Source organism: Dasypus novemcinctus, chromosome 2 (genome assembly GCF_030445035.2).
Source record: "Dasypus novemcinctus isolate mDasNov1 chromosome 2, mDasNov1.1.hap2, whole genome shotgun sequence".
NCBI classification, from domain to species: Eukaryota; Metazoa; Chordata; class Mammalia; order Cingulata; family Dasypodidae; genus Dasypus; species Dasypus novemcinctus.
The window spans coordinates 40,161,476-40,187,363 of NC_080674.1; the positions used below are offsets into that span (position 1 = coordinate 40,161,476).

The 25,888-nt window shown below is 34.1% G+C and overlaps 1 protein-coding gene across 4 annotated transcripts in view; it reads left to right on the top strand.

Moving 5' to 3' along the window:
* NIPBL (NIPBL cohesin loading factor) overlaps nt 1–25,888 on the top strand; it is a 203,709-nt gene that overhangs the window by 173,410 nt on the left and 4,411 nt on the right. For 2 of the 4 annotated variants that reach the window (XM_058307903.2, XM_058307893.2), the window contains exons 33-44: nt 6,021–6,129; nt 7,419–7,555; nt 10,187–10,327; nt 10,539–10,632; nt 11,056–11,210; nt 11,727–11,817; nt 13,759–13,932; nt 14,381–14,571; nt 16,300–16,407; nt 16,868–17,068; nt 23,610–23,756; nt 25,408–25,682. In XM_058307903.2, the coding sequence (XP_058163886.1) occupies nt 6,021–6,129; nt 7,419–7,555; nt 10,187–10,327; nt 10,539–10,632; nt 11,056–11,210; nt 11,727–11,817; nt 13,759–13,932; nt 14,381–14,571; nt 16,300–16,407; nt 16,868–17,068; nt 23,610–23,756; nt 25,408–25,682 (1,823 nt within the window). The remainder of the gene's footprint in view (nt 1–6,020; nt 6,130–7,418; nt 7,556–10,186; nt 10,328–10,538; nt 10,633–11,055; nt 11,211–11,726; nt 11,818–13,758; nt 13,933–14,380; nt 14,572–16,299; nt 16,408–16,867; nt 17,069–23,609; nt 23,757–25,407; nt 25,683–25,888) is intronic. The other 2 variants (XM_058307907.2, XM_058307899.2) reach the window with 1 other exon arrangement.

Here is a 25,888-nt window from a genome sequence, read left to right on the forward strand (position 1 = left end):
GTTTCAGGCTGTTCCTTTTCTGTGTAGCTTGTTTTTCCATGGTTGAGAAAACCATGGCTTCTTGTGGTTTCTTGAGAAGTGGAAACATACCAAACACCCACATGCAAGAAAGCAAGAGGTGAAAAGGAGAAGGGAAGGAGAATAGGCCAGGGCTGGAAGATGTCCCTCAAGCATGTTCATGACTTCCCCTGGATGTTCATTTCTAATTGTTGTTTATAGCTTTGGGGCCTTTTCAGATGATAGAACTAGAAAATGTCCTTTTCTAGGAAGAAAAATAAATCAGGAATTTGTGTTAATGTTTTCCATTCAAATTTAGAATTTGGGGATTTTGCTTCTTTGATTTTATTTTTTCCATTAGGCTGAAAATCTTGCTTCCTAAAGAAATTATCACAATTATTTGCTTTATATAACTATATATGTAATAGTTTCAAAATAATACCATTATTATCTCTTACAATAAGATTACTGGAAACACTTTTCTGTTTGTCTTTATCTTTAGGACATATATCATTAGGGATGTACTATTGGAAGATGTATCTTGAAATAATTTTTCTCTGGGTATGCCAACAATTTACTATCCAGTTTGATTTTTTTGTTTCTGTTTACTCTTTCATTTTTAGCAATAAAAAATTAGTGATGATACTGAAGCAAAATTGAGGTATAATTTATATGCAAAAAATATTCACTTATTTTAGATGTACAGTTTGGTGAATTTTAGCAATTGAGAACAGTCATGTAGTCTCCAGCACAATCAAAATTTGGGATATCACCTTAGGAAACCACCGATCTGCTTTTTGTCACTATAGTTGTGCCATTTCTAGGATTTCACATAAATAGAATCATACAGTATGTAGTCTTTTTTTGCTGTTTGCCTTCTTTTACTTAGCAGAATGTTTTTGAAATCCATCCATGTTGTTGTATGTACTATTTTATTTATTTAGCTGTCTGTTCAATCATTGCTCCCTATATTATGCTTTCCTTCTTTATTTTCTGCTAACAGTTTCATTTCCCAATGACAATGTGACTTTGTGACACAGTCCTTAGAATAGCTGAGTCTGTACTTCAAAGAAAAAGAATAAGGCTCAAAAATGTTTATAAACACATGTGACGAAGATAACCATGCATCTTAGTTATAACAACATGCCTGTATAAATTTCCAGAGAAGCTATGAAAGATAAAGAGAATGGACTACTGGAGTTATTGGCAATTCTTGAATTATGAATAATTAGTTCACTTACTGTCTCCACATGAGCATATATACACACATTCCATACAGTCTGACATCAGATATTTATAATTTATAATTTGGGTTTATTTTTTATAGATCAGTAATTGCCAATCCGTAGAATATGGTTTCTTAGAGAACATTAAAGTTCTTCATAAAGTGGCTTCAAATTTCTACACTTAACAAAATTGTCCATTGACTAAATAATTAATATGTCATATATACTTTTTTAAATATATGGAGAAAATATTTCCTGTGTAACCTTTAATGAATTCATAGTTTGGGGTTATTTTTTGCCTTTTCTTGATAGTTTGGTGAAGTATTGTGAAAGGTTCTCAAATGTTTTTATTTCTAAAAAGTGATCCAGTTAGTTTAAACTACTGCCATAGATTTAGTACTCTTTATAAAAACTCAGCATAATGGCTTTCGAAAAATATTGTCAGAACTCTGTATAGATGACACAAGATTGAATTGATTTTATAATGCCGTTCATTTTAATTACTTATGGGCCAAAACTATGGTTCTTTTTTAATTTATGAGGAAGATACAGGAGTGGAAAAACTCAAGTGTAACCCTTATCTCATCTGCTCCAGCCTTTGTAATCCACGATCTCCTCCTTCTTCAAGTTTACAGTGAAGTATTATATCTCCATCAACTTGCAAATGGGCAGACAAACAGTGATATATACATACACTTTAATAGCACCCAGCATCAAAAAAGGAACATACTGTGGATACATATAGCAACATAGATGAAGAACAGAAACATCATGCAGAGTAAAAGAAGCTCTACAAAGAGTACATATTATGTGTCCATTTATATGAAATTCTAGGAGAGGCAAAAAAGTGGTTGCAGGGGTTAAGAGATTGACTAAGAAGGAAAATGAAGGAACTTTCTGGGGGTGATGTTAATGTTCTGTATCAGTGGTTATAAAAGTTTCCACCATCACCCAGTAACTTGCTATAAATCCAGATTTTCAGGCAAGCCCCACTCCAGATCTGTTGAGTCAGAAACTGAGGTATGTGAGACCCATCATTGTATTTTTTAAAAGCTCCTTAGATAATTCTGATGCAAGCTAAAGTTTGAGACCACCATCTTCTATCTTGGGTTGGGGGTTGAATTACAATGATGATTGCCTTTGACAAAGCTGAGCTTATGTATACTGAAGATTTATGCATTTCATTGCATGTAAATTTTTCTCCGAAGGCGAAAAAGTATACTGATGTCCAAAATATACTTTGAACTGCCTCAAAAATAAGATGAATAAAGCCATATAAATAGATATCTCCCAGTACCACAAAATATTAGTGGTGGTAGACTCTAAATGGTGGGTAGAAGTTGACAGTAAAAATTCTTTCAAATTTTCTATATGTTTGAAAATTTTTGTAATAATATATTCAAATATTGGGGTTTTTAAAAGTAGCTATATCATAGGGGATGTTGGTACCCTTAGAAATTACTTTTAAATAAGAAAGTTGTAGTATTTTTTTAAAAGAATTGGACCTTGACTATTGTTTGTATCATGAATGTAAGAATGGATTAACCTGTGTGTGTATGTGTGTGTGTGATTTAACATTAAAGAAGAAAAAATAAGTAATCATTTCAAAGGACCCAGAAAAAGTTTTTGACAAAATTTAATATCCTTGAAAGATAATTTATAGTAAACTAGCAATGAAATGCAAATTCCTTAATCTGATAGAATGAAAAAATAAAAAAAATCTCTTCAAAATCAGGAACAAAAAATATTAATAGAGTATATCAGGCTTATTGTAAAATGTATATGGAAAGACAGAGCAAAAGTAAGTCACTTCTGAAAAAGCAGAAGCACTGACTTTCTAAAATATTAGGACTTATTTTAAAAGCTACAATAATTAAGACAGTTCAGTACCAAATAGACCAAGGGGACCTGATAGCCCAGAAACAGGCCTACCCAATTCCATATAGATTAAAGTAAAACTTTAGAAATTTTAGAAGGCACTATGGTAACTATGTTTTTGCCTTTGTGTGGAGAGGGATTTCTTAAATCACAAAAAGCATTAATTTTAAAAGATTGATAAATTTCATGGCATTGAAATGAAGAACATATATTAAGAGACATTTTAAAGAAAGTAAAATCACAAGTCACAAATTGAGTAAAGATATTTGACGTACATATTAGGATTAATATTGAGAATATATAAAGAACTCCTCTCCTATAAACCAGTATAAAGGCAAGAGATCCAGTAAGAAACAGGTGGAAAATTCATGAATAGGAATTTCATAGAGGAAATAATAGCACATGACCAAAAAGGTGTTCAACCCCATAAGTATTATGGAAAATAAAATACTCCCATTTGACAGGCAAAAATGGAGAAGTTAGGCAATACCAAATGATACGGAAGAGATGAATCAACTAGTTCTCTTAACATTGGGAAAAGCAATATAGCATCATCTCATGTAGTTCAACATTCATATATCCTGTGATCCAGCAGTTCTACTCTGAGGTGTGTATCCAAGAGAATCTTACCTATATGCCCCAGGAGACATACAAAAATGCTCATTGTAACACTATTTCAGAAGAAGAAATAAGTGTATTGTGGTATAGACACATAGAGGACTGTTGTATAACAGTGAAAATGAATAAAATACAGCACATTCATCAACCTGGATTACAGTTAATGGCATGATGCTGAGTAAAAAAAACCAAGTTCCATAAGCCTATATCAAGTATGATAGATACATTTTTAGAAAATTTAAAAATCAAAACAGTATAGATATTTAAGCACTTTTTAAAGCAAGGTGATAATAAAATTTCTGATAGTAGTTATTCTGAGAGTGAAACAGGAAGATGAGATAAGGAATCACATTGAGAAATACACATTGGACATGTTCTTTTTCTTGAGTTGGATTCATATTCATCTTATTTACAAATAAATGAATTTTAAGGGCCATACATGACCACTAATGATAGTATGTCATTAACCAAAATTTATGATTAATAGTTTTCTAAAGTCTTGGGGTGGAGGGTTGGTTTGTTTGTTTTGAGGTATCAGGCCAGGGATTGAACCTGGAACTTTGTATGTGGGAAGCCGATGCTCAAAAACTGAGCCACATCTGCTCCCCTGAGTTGTTTTTTTGTTTGTTTATTTGCTTGTTGTTTCTTTGATTTTTTATTTAAGGAGGCACCGGGGACGAACCCAGGGCCTCCCATGTGGGAAACAGGTGCTCAACTGCTTGAGCCACATCCACTTCCTAGCATGTGCTTTTTTTTTTCTTTTCTTTTCTTTTTTAGATTTATTTTTTATTTATTTCTCTTCCCTTCCCCGCCCCCAGTTGTCTGTTCTCTGTGTCCATTTGCTGTCTATGTCCGCTTGTATTCTTGTCAGCAACACCCGGAATCTGTGTCTCGATTTTTTGTTGTGTTATCTTGCTGCGTCAGCTCTCCATGTGTGCAGTGCCATTCTTGGGCAGGCTGCACTTTTTCGCGCTGGGCAGCTCTCCTTGAGGGGCGCACTCCTTGCACGTGGGGCTCCCCTATGCGGGGAACACCCCTGCGTGGCAGGGCACTTCTTGCTTGCATCAGCACTACACGTGGGCCAGCTCATCACACGAGTCAGGAGGCCCTGGGTTTGAACCTTGGACCTCCCATGTGGTAGGCAGACACGCTATCTGTTGGGCCAAATCCGCATCCCAAGCATGTGCTTTTAATAGCTGCTTAAGAAAGTGAGTATGGAGTTGAACAAGGAGAATTTGTGGTTCAGAGGTGAAACTGGATTATCTGAAGCTGTCTGTTTTAAAATATTCCTTTATATTTAGGGGAAGGGCATTGTTCATGTTACATTATTCTGACAGCTTTTAAGAGTTTTAATCAGCTATGCATCTTGTAGTGAAAGTTTAAATTTTTGTTGTCCAATACTAGTCACATGTGGTTTTTTAACATTTAAATTAGTTGTATTTTATAATTTATTTCTTTTTAATTCCTCAGTCACACTAGCTGCATTTCAAGTGCTTAATAACCACATGTGGCTAGTGGCTACCATATTAGACAGCACAGACATAGAACATTTCTATCATTGAAGAAATTATATTAGACCAACTAGAACGCTGTAGAAGTTGAATATACATTTTGATTCCCTGAATAGCTCCAGAATTTTATTAGCTAATTTTTATTAGCAAAATAGATTTACCTTACTTAACTTTTCTATTATCTGTGATTATAAAAGACTGATTTGGTTGCATATTTGTCTGTAGGTAAACTGATGTCTTTTCGTCATTCATAACATTTTTCCAACATCGTTTATTAATGATTTGACAAAGAGTAACATAGTTAATGTATCACAGAGAATTTTAGCCTTATGTTTTATAATTACAGAACCTATTGTGCAGTTCAGATGTTACAATTATATAAAAGACATAATTAGCCCATAATACTGTTTTATTAGACATTACAGGACTTGAAATAATGAGAGATAATATTCTAATTCTTAATAATTCAACTAGTATTTAAGTGGTTCTCTTTGTTATTAGTGTAAGGGGGAAAAGGAAGGTATTCTTTCTCATTTCTCTCATATCCCACCTCAAGTTGTACACATAGCAATTTTGAATATCTCATATTAAATTGTTTGAAAGTAATTATAAATTCCTAGTGCATAAAATATTTTAAAACGTGTTATATTTTTGTTTTATTTATTAATTTGCACTTTCAATATTGTTAATGACAGGTTGAAAGCATATTATTTATGGACACATTTAATGTGCTTATAATTGCCTAATGAATAATATACTGGGATTTTTTTTTATATATGCACATATGTAGTTGTTGAAGTCTGAAGAGGATTCCTCGTATAAACCTGTGAAGAAAGCTTGTACTCAGCTTGTCGATAACCTAGTTGAGCACATTCTTAAATATGAGGAATCTCTAGCTGGTAAGATATTTTATGTATTGGTCACTAAGTTGATTTTTAAGGTATTTTTAAATACTTTGGGCTCATTTTTCTTTTTTTTGCTTCTGGCTCTTCTTAGACTAATAATTTCTTCATTTTTAAATGAAATCTTTTTTTATAGATATGTTTGATATTTCATCTTATATTATAAAGGTTGACCAGGATTATCTAGAGCAGTATAATAAAAGCATTAAAACTCATCTTAACTACTATAAAAAAAATTATTTTAAGAATTTGTTACATTCCTAATATTACTTATAATTGGTATACAAAAGTTCACTTAACCTTGTTTTGGAACTCACAAAATTTTTAATATATTGTATATTATATATTTTCCAGTCATAAATCTGAAGTTATTAATCAAAATGTAATTATATAAAGAATATGTTATATTTTGATACTATTGCTTCAAATACACAAAAAAGCATTACTTCCCATCTCCCAATGAGGAACAGCAGTCAGCCTTGGTCACCCTCCAGAATTGGGGGTCAGTAGCCTCTAATAGAGGTCTCATTTATGGCACCTAAGGAAATTGTTTGATATCATTTGTATGCTTTATGCATTTTTTTCTTTCATGCTTCTCATTTTTCATATATTCTTCTTTTTCTTTTTATCTCCTTGTTCTGCTTCTACTTTTCCCTATCCTGGATTTTAGAGGTGATACTGGTGTCACTTAGTATTTAAAAGTTGCTAATTCCCTCTAAAAATTAATCACTTCCTACGAACCAGTGTATCTCCTAACTAGCAATATTTTCCTCTTAACTGAACAGCATTTTGTCTACCTTTGTAATACAGCTGTGGTCCAACCTCTTAATTTGTTACTCACTCCCTTAGGAGATTCTAGCATAGCAGTGTCTGTTTCTTCCATATATCCTTAAGTAGTATCACCTCAGCTAAATTGTTTTGCCTCTGCTTTACTTTCTTTCCCATATTTACTTTCATCCACTTTTAGACATAACCAACACCAAATTTATACCCAAATCCCTTCCCCAAATTTCACAATTTTTATCCTATCCTACTTTTTACTTCAGTCCTCCTCTCCTCAGTATAAAACTTGCCTTCCCTACCTCAATTTTTTTGTCCATTTTATCCTTTCTATAGTTAAGAAAAAAATTCTAGTATCATAAGAAATGCTAATCTGTTATACTGAGACACATACTGAATCTATTCAGGGGATAATATTGAGGAATTTAAATATTCTGTTGCTTTGTTTTTATGATTTCACTGCCTCGTCATATTTTAATGTTTTATTTCTCTATTTGTTTTTCCAGACTCTGACAATAAAGGTGTGAATTCTGGAAGATTGGTAGCTTGCATAACCACTCTGTTCTTATTCAGCAAAATAAGACCCCAGCTCATGGTTAAACATGCTATGACTATGCAACCATACCTTACCACTAAATGTAGTGTAAGTATAGCGCTCTTTTTCTTTCTTACATAAAATATGTAATAAGTATTTTAAATTTAGAATTCACATATATGTCAACAACAATTTTATTGATAGACTACAGTCACTTTCACTGACAGACCAACTGTGTCATTTAAATATGTGTTCTAATATTTGTAGTAAGTTACCAACAAACATCAGTTTTTCGATGTATATAAAGAAAAGGTTCAGATTCCATGTCTCTGAGCTCCACATGCCAAACACTCAGTAATGCTTAGTAAATATGGTAGCAGTTGTTAGGCCTCGTGAATGAAGCAGAGATCCTGTCTTTGCTGCTGTATTTTGGATTCTGGATTTGCTTTTCTTTTGTCTCTGTTATTTATAATATATTTCATTACTTTCTAAGAATATTTATTTTTATCTTATTTATTCTTACAACAAAATAATATATTGTATTATGAAAAATCTAGTATCATACCAGAGATGTTATGCTGTCATTTTAAGCTAATACTAATATATGCTATATTTTCTTCTAAGGAGTTAATTTGAATGTGTTTTGTTGCTATGGTCAGTTTTTTTGGCAATCTGTGTTATAAGTTCTATGTGAAAACCCCAGAAATTCATAAGAAAATTTTAAGAAATAGAGGAGCAGAGGATGCAAAATACATAAGAACAATGTATAATACTTCTGAGACCCTAATTCTATCTTTTGGGCTTGTACTAGATCCAGAAATAAATTTGTTAATATGTATTCTGTGACTAGTGATAATAGGTAACCTTTATTGAGCATAATGGCAAGTACTAGGAAGCATTTTACATGCATTATCGTCTCAAACTTTGTGAAGTATATACTATTATCATCTCAGTTACTGCTAAAGAAACTAAAGTTTAGAGACTATTAGTAACTTGCCTAGTATCATACAGCTAGTAAGTGCCAAAGCCAGACCCTAAGCCCATATTTGTCTCCAGTAATCTGTATAAATAGTCCGGCATGATTTTGAGTCAGTATTTTTTAAAAACAAAGTCCGTTTTAAAGCATGTTGTGCATTTCTTTATACATTAGTCACACAAATATAAAAGTAAGATCATATTGTCCTTAGATCTTGCTAGATTGATAGTGGATATATTGTAGGCTCTGTAGAAAGGAATATGTGCTACTAAACTCTACCCTTTTCTCTATCAACAGTCAACAATCATTGTCATTGTTTGTACTCTTTTCTAACAGTCTAACAGGTATAGAGTTCATTATTGCTTGAATTCCCTTTTCCTGACTTCCAGAAAGGTTCAACATTATTTTATAGGATATTGATCATTTGAGTTATTTTTCTTTGACTCTTCATATCATTTGCTTATTTTACCTTTTGGATTGCTATTTTGCCTTTTTCCAGTTTTTGAGAACTCTTTAACTATTTTAAATATTTTAGATATTAAGCCATCTTATTATATATATATATATTTGCTGCGTCATCTTGCTGCATCAGCTCTCCGTATATGTGGCGCCATTCCTTGGCAGGCTGCACTTTTTACATAGGGGCAGCTCTCCTTGCGGGGTGCACACCTTGTACATGGGGCACCCCTAAGCAGGGGCACGCCTGCATAGCATGGCACTCCTTGCACACGGCAGCACTGCACATGGGCCAGCTTACCACACAGGTCAGGAGGCCCTGGGGATTGAACCCTGGACCCCATAATGGTAAACAGACGCTCTATCAGTTGAGCCACATCTGCTTCCCAACAATGTGAAGTTTTTTCAACCAGTGAGATGATAAGCTGAAAAAATTCCAAATGAGTGTCAATAATCTGTTGCTAAGAAGGAGGAATAATGACTTGACTAGATGAAAACGTATGTTGAAAGCCATTCTCCACATACACACAAAAAAGCTAGTAACTCTGGTTATCTTTGAGGAAGGGAACTAGGTGACTGGAGGATGTGCATGGGAGAGACTTTTCTTTTTATAAAGAGCTTAGTTTTTTAAACAAAGAAAAATATGTCCAAATTTTAAAATAAAAAAGCCTATACCTACTTTTGGGATTCTACATTTTTTCCTATCATCAAAAAGGGTTATTAATACAGGGTTTCTCGACCTTGGCACTGTTGACATTTGGATCAGATAATTTTTTGTTACTAGAGACTGTTCTTTACATTATAGGATGTTTAGCAGCATCCCTGACCTCCAACCTTTAGATGATAGTAATACCCCCTATTATAACAAGTAAAAATGTCTCCAAACATTGCCACATATTTCATGGGGGCAAACTTGCTATTGGTTGAAAATTACTGAGTTCACATAACATGCCTCAGTTTGAACATTACTAATGTAAAACTATACCAGTTTTGTAAAATACTCTGTTAATATTTAAATATTTTAGTTTAGAATTACCTGTGTTGAATTTTTAGAGGGGGGAAGGAGGAACTGTACCATTGTGATTCAGAGACCCCAAGATCACACAATAAGTTAATGGCAGAGCTAGAATCCAACCAAGTTGTAGACACTGCCTTATGATCTTCCCTCAATACATTAAAAAAGCTCTTTTCTAATAGACTTTTTTTTTTCACTTAAACTTTGCATACCTTTCCCCCACACCCCAAATACATGAAGTTGTATTTAGACTCTTGTGAATATTCATGGAACATTAATTTTGTCCTTACAGACACAAAATGATTTCATGGTTATTTGCAATGTTGCAAAAATCCTAGAACTGGTTGTACCACTGATGGAGCATCCAAGTGAAACTTTCCTTGCCACTATTGAAGAAGATCTAATGAAGCTTATCATCAAATACGGCATGACTGTAAGCATTTGGTTCACCACCTCCATATTGATTAGTATATAATTTGCAAATGATAACATGAAATATTATAATATGTAAGAATTAACTAAGTTCTAGTGTATTTTATTACATGTCTAAATTACATGTAAAAAGAGAACTTTTAAAATAATATAAATATGTTTACCTTTGTCTTTGACTTTCGTCTAATGGTAACATTTTCCATTTCTTTTAGGTAGTGCAACATTGTGTGAGCTGTCTTGGGGCTGTTGTAAATAAAGTGACACAAAATTTTAAATTTGTGTGGGCCTGTTTCAATAGATACTATGGTGAGTTCAGTGCCTGGACTTTAAAATTACTAGGTTCTACAGTATATTCAACTCATTTTTAATACATCTGATATAGGATAGTACTAAGGTAATTTTAAGAGGTGTGAGAGTATCTTCCTTGGGTCACTCTCAGAAGCAATATATTTTAGTGTCTTCTGTATTCACTTCATAATTGACCCTCATTACTTTTGGATGTAATTTCCTCATAAGTAAAAGGTTGGTAAATTTTCTGTCCTTCATGTAGTATGAAATTTAAGTACTCTTTTTTTCTTAAGTTAATTATTTTAGGCTCTAAATACTACCCTCATAATTCTAGAGATATTCAAAACTTAGAACCATTAGTAGTAATTATTTGAGCATAGTAATTCAAGAATACCTGATGTATAAATTTCTTATTATAATTTTCTTATTATAAATTATTAGGTGCCATTTCAAAATTAAAAAGTCAACACCAGGAGGACCCAAATAACACTTCACTTCTAACTAACAAACCAGCACTTCTTAGATCCCTTTTCACTGTTGGAGCACTATGTCGGCATTTTGATTTTGATCTGGAAGATTTTAAAGGCAACAGTAAGGTAAAGGTCATAATCTTTATGTATGCTGTGAAAAAAAGAAGAGTGTGGCCATGTCAGCTGAGAATAAGTAAAACAACCCAGGATAAAAGAGACATTAGAGTAGTCTAGTTAAGTGAGAATTCTAAAATAGTCAAAGTATGGTCCTTGGACTGGTTGCTGATCCAAAAACTATTTATTGTTACTAGTCTGTGACAAGAAGTTTATACCATAAGTGAGGTCTGTTTTATAATACAGGCATTCGGTTTAGATCAGCATCTGACTTTTTCCCCCTTTTTCAGTGAGTGGGGAGTAATATGTTGATACACATTCTGGCATAAGCCTCTTTGTCACAGACTGATAGTTAGAATAGCGCTGTTCTAAAATATATGGAATTGGTGATTTATTTTTTTAGTAAAGTTCACAAATAGAAATTCTTAACTTTTACTATTTTAGGTGTTTTATTTTTCCTTTATGGATGAAAACTGACCTAGATTACTTTTCTTGAACACCCTTCAATGTGATCCCCTCCCTCCTTAGGTTAACATAAAGGATAAAGTACTTGAACTATTGATGTATTTTACAAAGCATTCAGATGAAGAAGTGCAAACAAAAGCCATAATTGGTCTAGGTAAGTTAAGGCTTTAACTTTCTTTTTAGAGTCCTTTACAGTTTTAGGAATGAAGCAAAATTAAATATTGTGATCTAAATATTTAAATATGTTTCTACTGGCAAAAGAGTCTGATGTATAGAACATAGGACTGGGGGGTTAAAACATCTGGGTTCCATTCTTGGCTCAGCCAATGACTTCCTGGGTGATGTTGTGTAAATCACTTAACTTCTCTGTTTATCAGTTTCCTCATTAGTGAAATAGAGATAGCAGTGCTGTCTCCTACCCCTATTTCATAGTGTTTCTTAAGAGGATTCATTAAAGTACTTTGCTAAAGATGATGTTGATGAATTTTGTGCTTTTGCATATCTTTTAAATTGCTCTTTTTCGTTACAAAGCTTTGTCTTTGTAACTATCTGCCACTTTGGGCAGTTTGTACAGACTTTTATTTATATAGATACACATGGTAACCAATCCAAAAGGAACAATTAGAATGCGTACATGTCCCATATTAGTCTCCCAAGAGCAATGTTGATATTAAAACATTTTTGCAGAAAGTTAGGTTTATGCAGCTTATTTGCAAAGAATTTAGAATATGGGGGGGAATATGAGGAGGAAAGTACCTTAATTGAGAGCATTTTTTAAAATGTACCAGAAGAACAGTCTCTCCAGGTATTTTTCTTGCACATTCATGTAAAGCTACCTGATAAGATTAATAACTTACTTGGAAGCTTTATTTTGATAGCATTAACAAGGTCTATAATTTTATTAAAATGCATGGACTAATTTGTAGTATGATCTTTTGAAAAGAAATTAGTAATAAAAGATTCTCTAAGTTACCTAAACTTCACTAAGTCATGTTTACTGGTTTCTTTAAATAAATTGAAATCTTACTACCTTTTATTCCTTCTCTATCCCTTTCAGAAAATTACCTATAGCAAGAATAGTAAATATTCAGGTACCACTTACTAGGGAGTTTATATTGATGCTATATTACCTTCAGGCCTACATGGGCCTTGGAAATAGTTAAATAGACAAGTTAAATAGAGAGGCAATACTAATAGTGTTACAGATACTCAGCGAACAAATAGTGGAAGTTTTACTCTAACTCAAAGAAGCAGCATTTTCCAGAAAATAGTGCCTCTAGATCAGTGAATAAAAAAGCCTTCTTGCCTGGGCCATAGTTATTCTGTGTGACCTTGGGCTAGTTATCTGATCCCTCTATCCATTGAGTTCAGTTTATTATTTGGAATCAATAATGTTTCCTACCAGATTGTTCAAGGATCTTCATTTTTTTCTCAAATTAATAAGCATTATATATAAATAGGGATAATAGTATTATTTTGCTATTTTTTAACTATGGTTATAGAATTCAGTATTACAATGCCATATGAGAAAGAAATGGAAGGTATTTTTTAGCTATAGTTTATTTTAGAATAATTATATTTGTTTCAATATTTTTAAGTAATGCAATGGTAGTGGCTTCTGCTGGGGATCTGAGAAATGTTTGCAGACATTACCTCTTAAACCCTGAAAATATCCCTTTGAGGTAGGTGGGTGGTAAATATTATTGTCCCCATTTTACAGATGGAGAATTGAGGCACAGAGAGATTATGTGACTCACCCAAGGTCACACTACAAGTCAGTGGTGGAGCCAGGAATAGAACCCAAGACTCCTGACTCCTAATCCACTCCCCTAGCCACTAGGCCCTGCTCCCTCCTCAAGGTTTCCTCTTGTGTGAAATACTCCTTTGAAATACAATTTCTTGTTTTTAATACATGGGGAAAGAAGTACCTGCTGTAATACTTCTCTAGGTAAGGCCACCAGCATATTCTTCTAGTCATTTTAAGTTTTAAGTTTTTGAAATAAGGAGCTCTTTATGTAATTTATCAACATTTTCATTAAATGTTATATTTAATTTTAATATGAATATATTGAGATTTTTTTTTCCTGTTCTTTAGGATTTGCCTTTATTCAGCATCCAAGTCTAATGTTCGAACAAGAGGTGAAGAATCTATATAATAATATTTTATCAGATAAGAACTCCTCAGTAAATTTGAAAATACAAGTGTTAAAAAACCTCCAGACCTACCTACAAGAAGAAGATACACGTATGCAGCAGGCAGACAGAGACTGTAAGTGAAAACATATTATTTTAAATTTCACAGTGCAGTTACAATTATGTTCTGTGACTCATTTTTGTAAAAATCCAGACACCTAAATTTCCTTATTTAGGACATAAGGAATTTATGTAGATAAAGGAATTCAGGTAAATCCAAGAGTACATAAAGCCAAGGTTCATAGCTAGGTATTAAGGTTTTCTTGAGCCTCTGAAATAGTTTGTAAAAAATTTTATGCATGCAAACATTAACATTTTGGAGGAGAAGGGGTTATTGCTTTTATCAGGTTCTCCAAGGGACCTCTAACATAGACCCAAAAAAAAGCAAAGAAAAAGAAACATTTAGAACCATTGGGCCAGAGAGCTTGCTATAAATTGTTTCAATTATGACCTAATTTTGGAGTAACTAGGGAAGTGAGTATACATGCTCTTAATATGTATTTACCCTTTACTTCCTTTGGTAGGGAAAAAAGTTGCAAAACAGGAAGATTTAAAAGAAATGGGTGATGTTTCCTCAGGGATGAGTAGTTCCATCATGCAGCTTTACCTCAAACAGGTGCTTGAGGCATTTTTTCATACCCAGTCAAGCGTACGCCACTTTGCCCTAAATGTCATTGCATTGACTCTAAATCAAGGTCTTATTCATCCAGTTCAGGTAAGTATGTTTTATGGCAGTAACGTTTACTGAAAGAGTCAGATTTGTTGCCATTTGATGACATTGTGATTAGATAATAAGTAGCTCTTATATTCCTCATTGTCTTTAACCTTCTTTGTGCTAAACTCTTAATCAAAGTTTAGAGAAGCATCTCTTAGGTTGTCATTACTACAAAATATCTGTATATTTACATATATTCCTAATGTTGTCTGTATTAAACTTCCAATTCTACTAGTAAAACATGTGCTTGAAATTATTTTTCTGAGTAGAGGATGATAGATTTGTTTTAATCCATATTCACTTTTATCCCTAAGAACCAACAACAGAAAAGTAAGTGATATAGTATGAATTTATTTCCTTCATCTTTAAATTGGCGGTAATAACAGCTACCCAACACTTCAAAGCATTGGTATGAGGATGATTTATATAATAGACATTAGTGCTAATGAGAATTGGTAATGAATTCCGATATAGTAGTTAACACCATCTGGCAGGGTTATTATAGTGCCTTAGGCTACAGAAGTAAATATCTTACCTAACCAGAGCATGTACCCTTCAAAATCTTTGTTTTGGTTAGTTTCCATAGCACTTCTTTTTTTTTTTTTTTTTTTTTTTTTTTTAAAGGAGATATTGGGGATTGGACCCAGGACCTTGAACATGTGAAGTAGGCACTCAACCACTGAGTTATATACTTGCTCCCTTCATGGAGTTTTTTAATGCTGTATTTAAATATTTTTACTACATTCTTCCCTGTGTCCTGAATCAAAGCACACTATTGGTTATTTAGCCTTTTCTTGATGACTTAGTATTATCATCAATATCACTTATTAAAATATACAGCAGTGGATTGATAACTCACGTTTTTTAAGTTATTTTGGACTCTTTGATGGTGTTTTAAAAGACCTTGAGTATGCTTACTATTAGTATATCTGCTTAAAAAATTTTTTTAATAATTTCAAACTTAACAGAAAAATTGTGATAATGCTATAATGAATGCATTTATAGCCTTCAGTAATATTCCCATTTGTTAACCTTTTATATATATATATATAAAAACATATATATTATATGATGTATATAATTTTTTAAGTTGTTTTTTGTTTGTTGGTTTTTTGGGGTTTTTTGTTTTTGGTGTTTTTTTTGTTTTGTTTTCTGGCCTTACTGCTGTCTGATTCAAATTCATTTAACATAGTAGTGGTGTTTCTTGATTTTAGCAGTATAATGAACATGGCTGTTACTAAAAGTTAATAGCTCTTCAATTCTTTGATCATTGAAGCCACATCTAAAATAAACTTGGAGAGGAATAAAATTATATTTTTCTAACTTCAAGTATGAAAAATAAATTATTTATTGCCTTATATTATGTTTAAATAGCAAATACAGTCAGCTGGAAAAATACTGGAATTTATATTTGTAGTTAATCTCATAATCTTAAGTGATAGTCTTAGTTTGGGAGTACTTTATGTCTAAAGAACCTTAAATTTCAACTAAAGTTGTTTAATTTTCACTAAATCCATATTTCTGCTGATGCTCCAGTACTTTTGTTTTTAGCTACTTGTAAAGAAAAATTAATCTTTTTTTTTTAAAGAACGCTAAAACATACCTTTTATAGGAAGGACCTATAAAGCTAAATTCATATATCCCAGATATACAAGAAGTTTCAACCTTGAACCATATCTAGCGTTTTTACTATTGTGATGTCTTATAAATGCTTTATTTTATTTCCAGTGTGTGCCATATTTAATTGCTATGGGCACAGATCCAGAACCTGCTATGCGGAACAAGGCTGATCAGCAACTTGTAGAAATAGACAAAAAATATGCTGGCTTCATTCATGTATGTATTTTTTAATCGCATAACCTAAATTTAAACATCTTTTTCTTTGGTAAATCATTTCTTTGGTAGATGACCTGACCATATTTATAATTAGAAAAAAGTTGTGTTAATACTTACCTTCTAAATATGCAACTAAGTTCATCCTCTGGGGTTTTTATTATGGACACGTAAGAATGGTGTCCAGTGAGCATACTGGACTGAAAACGAGGAGGCATGGGTTCTAGTCTCTCCCATTGCTCTTGGCAGCAATACCTGTTCTGGGCCTCAATTTTCTCTCTTTTGAAACGAGAGGTTTGAAATAGATCACCTTTAATGTCCTCTCTAGCACTTGCATTCTGTGATTTTATTATTTTAAATAAGAATACCAAGTAATGAATTTGGCCTCAGTGTAATGTTCAATATTATTTATAATTTGACTCTTTAATTTGCATGGCAAAAATGACGATTTTGTTTATTTCAGATGAAAGCAGTGGCTGGTATGAAGATGTCTTACCAGGTCCAACAGGCAATCAACACATGCCTAAAAGATCCTGTAAGAGGTTTCAGACAAGATGAGTCCTCTAGTGCTTTGTGTTCGCACCTTTACTCCATGATCCGTGGAAACCGCCAACACAGACGAGCCTTTCTGATTTCTTTACTCAACCTCTTTGATGACACAGCAGTAAGCATTAAAAAAAAATCTTAATTTAAGAAAATAAATGTTCTAGAAGTTTTTACCTAAATTATTCACCATTCTTAAAATACTACCATTTTAGTAAATATTAGTAACTATTTTAATATGTGCTTCCTTAAGTCCTCTAAGTATTTGTAAGGTATACAGTCAAAATTGAAAGGGAAGTTTTACATGAGAGTAAATATATTAGGAATAAAGTATAATTATGTATCTACTGAGCATCTTACAAACTTTCCTAGCAGTTCCCATAAGCATGCTTTTGATTAAGCTATATCACTAAACTGTCACTTTGGAGGATAGATTACCAAAATAAATAAGTAAATAACATCTCTTATTTCAGTAGGACTCTAATATTGTTAGAATAACTTCTAGATTTTTGACTACTGAGATCCCTAAAGTTCAACTTGACTTCTTTAAGGAAAAGCCTGCTTTTGTGTATTACAATTTTGGCCAGGACCATGAGCTAAGAAAATGGAACATCCTATTCTTAAAATGTATTCTTAATTTATTCTTTCATTGTACACTAATATTTATTTAGCACCTTCTGTCTCCCAGGCATTATTCTAGGATTGGGGATAAAACAGTATAAAAATAGACAGCTGTCTTCTCTGCCTATGTAGAGCTTACAGACTAGTCTATGCATGTAGCAGCTTTAAAAAGAACAAAAGAAAAATATTTTTTCTTTTTTTAATCACTTGTTTGTTAGCTTGACTTTATTGCTACTCCAACACCAGTTCGACTTTATTGCTATTCCAACACCAGATTTTTTTTAATAAAGCAAAATTAAAATTACCTTACTCAACTCATCTTTTCATCTTTACATGTATTTTTTGGTATATGATCTAATAAATAAATACTACAAACATCTATTTCAGAAATGCCAGGGATATAATTTAAACATCACCACCGTCATTATCACATCATCAGCATTAATTTTTCATTGTGTGTAGGACACTGTGCTAGAAGTACAGAATGATATGATATAGTGCTCTTGCCCCTAAGGGATCTCTCCTTCAGTTGGGGGTATAGAACACAATGAAAGAAATAAATAGTAAAGGTTAGCATATCCTGGGTGCCATGTGCTTTGTATAGATGTTTTGCTCCAGTCCTTATCTCACTCTCGAGCTTTATTCCCATGTGGCTTCACTGCCTGCTATATGTCACAAGGTGGATATTCTGCCACCTCAGCATGTGAAATACTAAACTGGAAAAGTGACCATCCTAATCCAATCCTTTTTCCTTACTACTTATACGAAAAGATGCCAGAAGAGCAGCAAATCCCTGAATGCCTAAAATAATTAGATGAGGTGAATCTGCTATATAAAGCACAGGGGAAAGATGTTCCAGGCAGGGATAAAAATATGAATAAAAGTATAAAGATAAGAATGTGTGGGAGATAGTAAGTAAATTATTTGACTTGAGCAGAAAAGTCATAGTAAGGCATGGTTTATGAAAGATCCTGTAGACAGAGGAGAACCTCTGAAAGTGTTTGAATAAAGTCAAGAGAACAGGTGCCAAAGAGCATTTTAAGAACATGAATTTGTCGATATGTGTTTACGTTTGAGGTGATAAGGAATTATTATGATGACAGTAGGAAAGAAAAGAACAAACGTTGTAAGGAAAAATATATTAAGTGCAACTATGTGAGAACATAATCAAAAGAAAACTGGAATGTTTTTATCCTGAGCAACTGAGAGAATAATGAGACTGTTGCTAAAGGCAGTTTGAAAGGGGGTTGGCTAGAGAAGGATATAGAGGAGAAATAGTCAAAGAACTAGCAAGAATACACTAAGGAAGAAGTTGTTTCAGAAAAGAATGAATAATAGCAAGTGCAATTGAGAGGTCAAGGAGAATTAAATAAAAAATAGGGCAGGATCATTGGTGAACTTGGTGGTCAGAAACAGACATGCAGTAAGGGCAAAAACATGATTTCAGTGAACTAAAGAGTGTATAGGGGAGACACAGGACAAGCTATTCTAGACTATTCTTTTAAGAAGTTTGATTTTGAAAGGAAGGCTCAATATAGGACTTTTATGACCAAAGTTGAAGAATTTCAGAGTTTTGAAAAAGTTTATTCAGAGGAGTCCTGAACATTTTCAGGTTTGGGGTTTTTTTATGCAGGGGTAAGGAACTAAACATTATAGTGTTAAAACTAATCAGTGAGGTAGGGTTCTATATGTGCATTTCTGCAACCTTAACATGTAGGTGTTGATACATAATTGTCTTTATTTTGAAATACTTTCAAACTTGTAGGACAGTTAGAAAAATAATACAAACCTCATATAAAGAACTCCAACATACCCCTGTCACCCCCTCCAGATACCTAGATCCACCAATTTTAACATTTTGCCACATTAGCTGTATCATTATGTCTATCTAACAGTGCATTGATGTATCTATCTAACTATCTTTTTATCAATCATTGTCTGGACATTTGAATGTTGGTTGTGTACATCATGCTCTTTAAACACTTAATGCTGTCATGTACATTTCCTAAGACCCATGGATATTCACTTATGTAACCACCTTCAGTGTAGTTATCAATTTTAAGGAATTTAACATTGATATAATGCTTATAGTCTATATGTCCCAATAAGATCCTTTTGAGCCTATTCTCCTCCCTTGTTAGATCCCTCCAGGATTGTGTACTACATTTAATTATTCTTTGTCTCTTCAGTTGCTCTTTCTTTTTTCCTTTTTATTGCGGGAATATATATTTACAGCATAAACTTTCCCATCTCAGCCACTCCCGAGCATTCATTCAGTAGGATTAATCACATTCACGATGTTGCAGTACCTTTACTACCTTCTATTACTAAAACGTTGCCATCTCCCCCCCAAAAAAAACCCTACACTCATTTTGCATTAACTTCCCATTCCCCTTCTCACCACCCCTGGGAAGCAGTAATCTAATAATTTGTATTTTTAAGAGCTTGCATACTCTCCAATATTTTCTTTGTAACTACCATGGGGCCTAAATTTCACAATCTAAATCTATAACAATCTCATTTGTTTTGATATCAACTTAACTTCAATAGTATACACTATGTTCCTATACCACTCTTCTCCCACCTTTATATAGTTCTTCTCACAAATTACACGTTTATACAGTTATGAGTACATTACATTTTATGCATTTGCCTTTTAGATCCTGTAGAATATAAAAAGTGGAGTTAAAGAAACAAGAAATACCAGAATCTGGCATTTATTTTTACCCATGTTTTTACCCTTACCAGAGATCTTTGTTTCTTCATGCAACTTCAATCTAGTATCTGTTCTCTTTTCCTTTCCACTTGCAGAATTCTGTTTTATAGCTCTGATCAGGACAGTCTATTAGTGACAGATTCCTTCAGCTTTTGTTTATCTGGGAATGTCTTAATCTCATCCTCAATTTTGAAAGACAGTTTTGCCAGATATAGAATTCTTGTCTGGCAATTTTTTACTTTCAGCACTTTAAATATGTCATCCCCATTGCCTTTTTGCCTCCATAGTTTCCAGTGAGAAATCAGCATTGAATCTTATTGAGGCTCCCTTTTATGTAACAAGTTGCTTCTTAAGGGTTTCAGAATTTGCTCTTTGTCATTGGTATTGGACAGTTTGATTATAATATGCTGCAGTGTGAGTCTGTTTATCCTCTCTGGATTTTGTTGAATATCTTGGATGTATATATTCATGTCTTTTATTAAATTTGGGAAATTTCCAGCCAATATTTCTTTGAATTTTCCTCTTTGCTCCTTTCTCTCTCTCTTTTCCTTCTGGTACTCCCATACTGGATATACTGGTATACTTGGTGGTATTTCACAGTTTCTTAGTCTCTGTTCACTTTCGTGATTCTTCTTTCTGCTCCTCAGACTGGATGGTTTAGGTTGTCTTAGCTCAACATTCTTCTGCCAGCTCTATGTGCTATTATGGCCTTCAGCTCTGTTTTTGGTTCTTTTCCATAATTTCCATCTCTGTATTCACATTCTCTTTGTGTTCATATATCTTTTCCTGATGTCCTTTATATCTGTGCCGATGTTTTCCTTTTCTTTTTCTTTTTCTCCCTTTAACTCTTTGAACATATATAGGGCCATTTTCTTAACATTTTTATCTGGTGTGTCCGAGGACTAGGTCTCCTGATCCATGGTGTCTAATGTATAATCTTCTCCTTTGCCTGTGCCATGGCTTTCTGTTTTCATATTTTGGTGAAACATGGATGTTTTGATATTTTAAGGTATCATCACTGGAATTTAGACACTGAAGTGTTTGTTCTTTAAACCTGTATACAGCTAAGTTACGACAGAACTTTCCTTGAATGCAGAAGTTAACAACAGCAAAAAAAACCACTTTCCCCATTCTTTGAGGATTGACCTGTGTCAGTGCTCTACAGGTGCTTATACATGAAGTGAGTTTAGAGAATGGCTATAGCACAGAGCATAGGAATTCCCCTATTTAAACAGATAATGTTCCCTCATCCCTAGGAAACCATTTCCTCAAGGTCTCAGGCACTACACTATCCTAAAGCTGGCAATCAGTTCCCCCAGGCAGCCATGACTTGATTGCTCTCCTACAGCATTTTTTTTTAAAAGATTTATTTATTTTTTTATTTAATTCTCTCCCGTTCCCCTCCCCGCCCACCCCCCTTCCCTAGTTGTCTGCTTTCTGTGTCATTTGCTGTGTTCTTCTGTGACCACTTCTATCCTTAGCAGCAGCACCGGGAATCTGTGTTTCTTTTTGTTGGGTCATCTTGTTGTGTCAGCTCTCCGTGTGCGCAGCACCGTTCTTGGGCAGGCTGCACTTTCTTTCGCGCTGTGTGGCTTTCCTTACGGGGCTCACCCCTTGCACATGGGGCTCCCCTATGCTGGGGACACCCCTACGTGGCAGGGCACTCCTTGCACGCATCAGCACTGAGCATGGGCCAGCACCACATAGGTCAAGGAGGCACGGGGTTTGAACCACGGTCCTCCTATGTGGTAGGCGGACGCCCTATCCATTAGGCCAAGTCCGCCTCTCTCTTCTACAGCATTTTGTAGGAGAGCTTTATAAGCTGCCTTCTACATACTGGTTAGATATTCTGGGGTGGCACATCCCTCAGGCTACCACCAGACATGGGGCCAGACATACATGCTCCCAGTATGTACACAAGGGTTACCCTGCTCCCTCTGGAACTAGGAGCCCACACTGGGAGCACAGGCTGGCTCTATGCCAAGGGAAGGGGCCAGCTAGGGTACCATGAGATCCTGCTGCTTTTTTGTTGCTGTTTTCTTGATGTGGCACTTACCTGTTTCTGGGCTGTTGGGTTTTATGTTGTTTAGACTGCAGAGGAGGAGAGATAGTAGAAAAGGTCATGTTTTTCTTGATGTGTTTTTTTTTTTCTTTTTTTTAATCATTTCACTTTAAGCTATAGATTTTTTAAAGAAATTTGAATATTACAATAATCTTTTCTACTTACATTCTCTGTGATCGTGGGATTCTAAAAGTCTCTGAATGTTACTTCTTTTTATTTTTTTTTTATTTTTTTTATTTTTTTAAAGATTTATTTATTTATTTAATTTCCCCCCCTCCCCTGGTTGTCTGTTCTTGGTGTCTATTTGCTGCGTCTTGTTTCTTTGTCCGCTTCTGTTGTCGTCAGCTTCTGTTGTCGTCAGCGGCACGGGAAGTGTGGGCGGCGCCATTCCTGGGCAGGCTGCACTTTCTTTTCACGCTGGGCGGCTTTTCCTCACGGGCGCACTCCTTGCGCGTGGGGCTCCCCCACGCAGGGGACACCCCTGCGTGGCACGGCACTCCTTGCGTACATCAGCACTGCGCATGGCCAGCTCCACACGGGTCAAGGAGGCCCGGGGTTTGAACCGCAGACCTCCCATGTGGTAGACGGACGCCCTAACCACTGGGCCAAAGTCTGTTTCCCATGTTACTTCTTTTTAAAGCTTACACTACTACTAACCATTATTTTTCTCTTAAATATTGTCTACCTCAGAGTTTTTATAGTGTGAAACTGCAATAGCACTGTGAAAACCAACCACTCTGACATTCTAAGATACATATACAGAGGAAACTGACAAATGTTTTGAGTACATTAGTTTGGGATGGGGGTGGGAGTTTAAACCCACATTTTAGTACTATAGGTACCACCTTTTTTTGAGGGCAGAATAGTAACTGTGTGTAACTGATCTCCATATGGGTTAAACTCTTAGAAGCACAATTACAAATAATTATGAATTGATATGTATACTTTCTGATGTGGTATGGATTTATATAAAGATCCCATAAAATGTTTAAGAAAACTTCAGGGAATATCACTTCAAGTGCACTAAAAAATTTCACCTCTTCCCTCTTGAGGCAGTCTTGGTGTAAGTCATTATGAAATCTACTAAAATGAGTATACAATTTTATAAATCCATTTCTGTTCTCCCTCTTCCCTTTTTCTTACCTCTTTCTCTGAAACATTAACTGAGGTGAAAGTGCCCTGTAATATTTTTTCTAAAAGAGCTTTTTGGATGGATTTCTAGATTATCCACTAAATATATGTACCTTTTTTTAAAATTTACAGAAAACAGAAGTGAATATGCTCTTGTATATAGCTGACAATCTAGCCTGTTTTCCATACCAGACACAGGAAGAGCCGTTGTTTATAATGCATCATATAGACATTACACTCTCAGTTTCTGGTAGTAACCTACTGCAGTCATTCAAGGAGGTAAGTTACACACATTACTATTCTTAATGCATCTGTCAAAGTGCAGGCATGCTATTTCCATTGTTTTGTTTGTCATTATTTTTATTCTTTTCGCAGGTATATAAAACCTTTCTAAATGAACCTTTTGAAATTTGGGCAGTACTTGAATTGGGGAGAGGAAGTGGGTTGCCATTTCATTTCTACGCAGAAAAACCTGAAACCATTCCATTTCTTTATGATTTAGGTGGAGTTTATACACACACACACACACACACACACCCCAATTGTTCTATTGACATACCATCCCACTTTTTTATTTCTCTCACTTTAAGCACTGTCCTTTAGTATTTGGTGTCTGTTCATATATTCATTTTAACTCCTTTTTCAAGCATCTTGCTGTCCTTTAAATCTGGTAACAATGTAGATCACAACAGTACACATGAAGATATATCTATATATTGCTTGCTTATAAGAAAACACAAAATTGATAACATAAATGATGTACTTTTTCCTCAACACCATCATCATAGTGGAATTGGCTTACTATGTTCCCCAAATCTTCACTAAATCTTCACTAAATTTCTTGTTATAAACCTTATGTCTTTGCTATTAATGATTGTTAGGAGGAAATATAATTGGCTTAGTTTTAAAAGCACCTAGTATAGAAGTGAGCACATACTAGGCCCTCAGTAAATTCTTTACAAATTGATTGAGATCTACCTATATCGCCAGGCACATACGAACATTTTTCATTCTACAAAATAGTAGTGATAAAGACCCAACCTTGTCAAACTAGTAAATCAGGCAAATCATTTTAAATACCAAAAGTCTGGAATTACAGAGGGATCTAAATCCTTGCTGCTTAAAGTGGGGACCACAGATCGGTAGCACTAGCTTCACTAGGTTGATAGAATTGCAGAACCTTCATCTGCAGGCCCCACTTCAGACTTGCTGAAACAGAGTCCGTATTTTTAACAAAATCTCTGTGGGTTTAATATGCACATTAAAGTTTAAGACATTAATAGTTTCTCAAGTATTTTATCATTTTTTTCTTATTTTACGTACTAATGTGGATATACTTGTAAATGTTTTCTTCTGCTTTATTCCTTAGGGATAAAACATTTTGAATAATCACCTTTATAACCTGGTCTATTCCCCCTCTTAAATAACCCACCAAGCTGATTCTGTTTCTTTCGATGTACTAACAGTTTCATAAAGTACAAAGAAACATGAAGTTGGATATCATCTTGCTGAAAAGTTTTTGAAAAGGAGAATGTGATAGAAGCTGAGGGTGTTCAAGCCATCTATATTCTCAGTTAAATTATAATGACTGCTTTTCCTCCATTATGGCTGAACTATGTACCAAATTGATATTTTTATTGCTAATTTATCTTTGTTACGTATCCTAAAGCAAATTGTTTCCCTTTGAATATTGTTTCAAAAAATTTTTGGTTTTTTTTGGTATTATCTGATTTTATTTAGTCTTGGAACCTAATTTGCCCCCAATCAATCTGCAGTTGTTTATAGAAAGTCAGGAGGTTTCAGTACATGAAATATTAATTTAAGGAAGCTTTTTGGGGGAAAACCTTCTTTTGAATGGAGCATATGTGTATTTGTTAGTGACATTTTGTTTTTACTGTTTTTGTATAGAATAATTTCCTCTTTCTTTTAGTCTATGGTAAAGGACAAAAGAAAAGAAAGAAAATCATCACCTGCTAAGGAAAATGAGTCAAGTGAGAGTGAAGAAGAAGTTTCCAGGCCTCGGAAGTCACGGAAACGTGTAGATTCAGATTCAGATTCAGATTCAGAAGATGATATAAATTCAGTGATGAAATGTTTGCCTGAAAATTCAGCGCCTTTAATTGAGTTTGCAAATGTTTCCCAGGGTATTTTATTGCTTCTGATGTTGAAACAACATTTGAAGAATCTCTGTGGATTTTCTGATAGGTAAGGTTACATAAGCAGTGAGATAGAAAACTTTATTCTGTTCAAGTAATAAGAAACCTAGTTTCGATCACATGCTTACCTTAATATTAAAAAGTCTTTTTACTTTAAAAAGCAGTTTGTTTTTCTTCCTATATAGTATTTATTGTATAATAATGCCACAATTTATTTATGCATCCTATTATTAAAGGGAGGGAATATGCTTACAT